The sequence below is a fragment of the Aspergillus terreus genome, genomic scaffold (assembly GCF_000149615.1).
Source record: "Aspergillus terreus NIH2624 scaffold_5 genomic scaffold, whole genome shotgun sequence".
NCBI lineage: Eukaryota > Fungi > Ascomycota > Eurotiomycetes > Eurotiales > Aspergillaceae > Aspergillus > Aspergillus terreus.
The window spans coordinates 1632160-1634531 of NT_165928.1; the positions used below are offsets into that span (position 1 = coordinate 1632160).

The 2372-nt window shown below is 57.3% G+C and overlaps 1 protein-coding gene across 1 annotated transcript; it reads left to right on the plus strand.

Moving 5' to 3' along the window:
* Positions 1 to 115: 115 nt before the first annotated feature.
* ATEG_04130 (3-phosphoinositide-dependent protein kinase 1) lies at positions 116 to 1952 on the plus strand (the record flags this gene model as incomplete). The annotated part of the gene is made up of 2 exons (XM_001213308.1): positions 116 to 1874; positions 1930 to 1952. 2 exons carry the CDS (start codon positions 116 to 118, stop codon positions 1950 to 1952), a joined length of 1782 nt encoding a protein of 593 aa, XP_001213308.1.
* Positions 1953 to 2372: the final 420 nt, after the last annotated feature.

Genomic DNA, 2372 nt, shown 5'->3' on the forward strand with positions numbered 1-2372 from the left:
GAACACCTCCCGCGACATCCACCCAACCCGCTTAGTCTCCTCTTTTAACCGTCCCCCTTTCGAATCTGCCGCCTCCATTCTCCGTCCGTCCTCCCTACATCCACCTTTGCCCATCATGGATGAGAACCTCAGCCTCTCCCAATCACTGGGAGGCTTACGGATCGCCAATCCTGACGATTCGTCCCTACACTCGTCCGAGGACCCTATGACTCCGGCCCCCGGTGCGGCTACCGTGGCTCCCGTGGTGCCAGGAACATCTGATCTCCAGCACGACTTGTCCCTTCCGCAACCCCCTGCTCATCTTGCCTCCCTCGACCCCTCCCACTCGTCCATTCCGCCCGGCAGCGAACCCGCCAGAGAACCCGCGACCGTGTCTCCCATCGATCCGACGACGCAACCTCCCGCGGGCAATCGGAGTTCGACGTACATGGCGTATAGCGAACCAAACCAGCAATCCACGCCACACTACGCCCCCTACCTTTCCCAGCCCCAGCAACAACACGTCGCGCCCGCCAGTTCTCGCCCTATGTCTGCGCTGTACGCGAATGGTTCATCCTCAACCCTGGCCGCTCGCGAGGGCTCCTATCGGATCCGGACCGATTCTGCCGCATCGTCCGCCTCCGAAAGCCTTGCGCGTGCGGAATCCCGTGGACGTTCCGCGGCGTTCCAGGCAGGTGTTCCCGTGCGCGATAATAGCCACAGCGATCGGTCGTACCGGACGGCGCAGCTGCCTGGCGGGAATGGCCCGATGGTGATGCGGCAGTCGTCTCGTGCCCATCCGCGCGCTGGAGGTGCTCCGCCAATGGCCGGTACGCCCTACGGACTGGAAAATGGCCCACCGTCCAGTAGTGAGGACTGGCAGGATCGCGGGGCGGCTGTTTCGGTGCGACAGGAGATCGATGCCAATGGGCAGACCGTCTCCCGGACTATTAAGAAAGGGGTGCGTGATTTCTCCTTCGGCAGCACCTTGGGAGAGGGATCTTACAGTACGGTCGTACTCGGAACGGATCGTCAAACACTCAAAGAGTACGCCATCAAGATTCTCGACAAACGGCACATCATCAAGGAGAAGAAGGTGAAATACGTGAATATCGAGAAGGATACTCTCAACCGACTGACCGAGCATCCTGGCATCGTCCGACTCTACTATACGTTCCAAGATGAGCGTTCGTTGTATTTCGTGCTCGATCTCTGCAAAGGGGGCGAACTGCTGGGGGTGTTGAAACGCATGACCACGTTCGACGAAGAGTGCACTCGGTTTTACGGCGCTCAAATTCTCGACACCATCGACTACATGCATAAGCGGGGCGTGATTCATCGGGATTTGAAACCGGAGAATGTTCTTCTCGATAGTCAGATGCATGTTAAGATCACCGACTTTGGCACTGCCAAGATCCTCCGTGGCCCACGGAAACCCGACGACTCGAGCGGGGTGCCTTCTCTCGACTCGACTGATATGCCGGAAGAAGAGCGAGCTAGCTCGTTTGTTGGTACGGCGGAATATGTCAGCCCCGAATTGCTGACGGATAAGAACGCTTGCAAGGCCAGCGATCTTTGGGCATTTGGTTGCATCATATACCAACTCTTAGCCGGCCGACCACCCTTTAAGGCAGGAAATGAGTACCTGACGTTCCAGAAGATCGTGGCTCTTGAATACGAATTCCCCGTTGGATTCCCCGCCGTCGCCCGGGACCTTGTTGAGCGCCTTTTGGTTTTGGATCCTGCCCGTCGTCTTCCTATAGAGCATATCAAGAACCATGAGTTCTTCCAGGGAATGACTTGGGGACCCGACCTTTGGAAGCGCAAAGCTCCTCGCCTCAAGGCTTATGTTCCTCCGCCTCGTGAACCCATCAAATTGAATGGCGGTGGTGAGGGTGAGAGCTTTCCCCCCATCGTCAGCACGGCTCCATCACACGCTACCAACACTAGCTCTCGGGTGGTACCTCGACTAGTCACGGAGCTGCCACCTCCAAGCCAGTTGGACATTGAGTGGTCTCCTGTCTTGACCAAAACCAACGAAAGGATCTTGAAGATGGGCAACCTGGTGGTCCTATCATCCGCCGCTGCTCACAGTCCCACCAAGAACGGAAACGGGGAGCCCGAGACTCACAAGAAATTTTCCCGATTCTTTGGAGGCAGTACCACAAAGAAGAGACAGAGGCTGGTCATGGTCACGTCGTCCGGTCGGATAATTATGGCCGCCGCCGGGGGCGATGAGAAAAAGGCGAAGCTTGAGCTCTCCCTGCTCGCACCAGGGACCCATTACCGCACTTCGACGGACGCTAAGGGGATATCATGCTGGATCGTAGATACGGTAAGCTGCCCTTCTTTATAGCGTCCCGGACAATCACTGACTCCTGCGTAACAGAGAG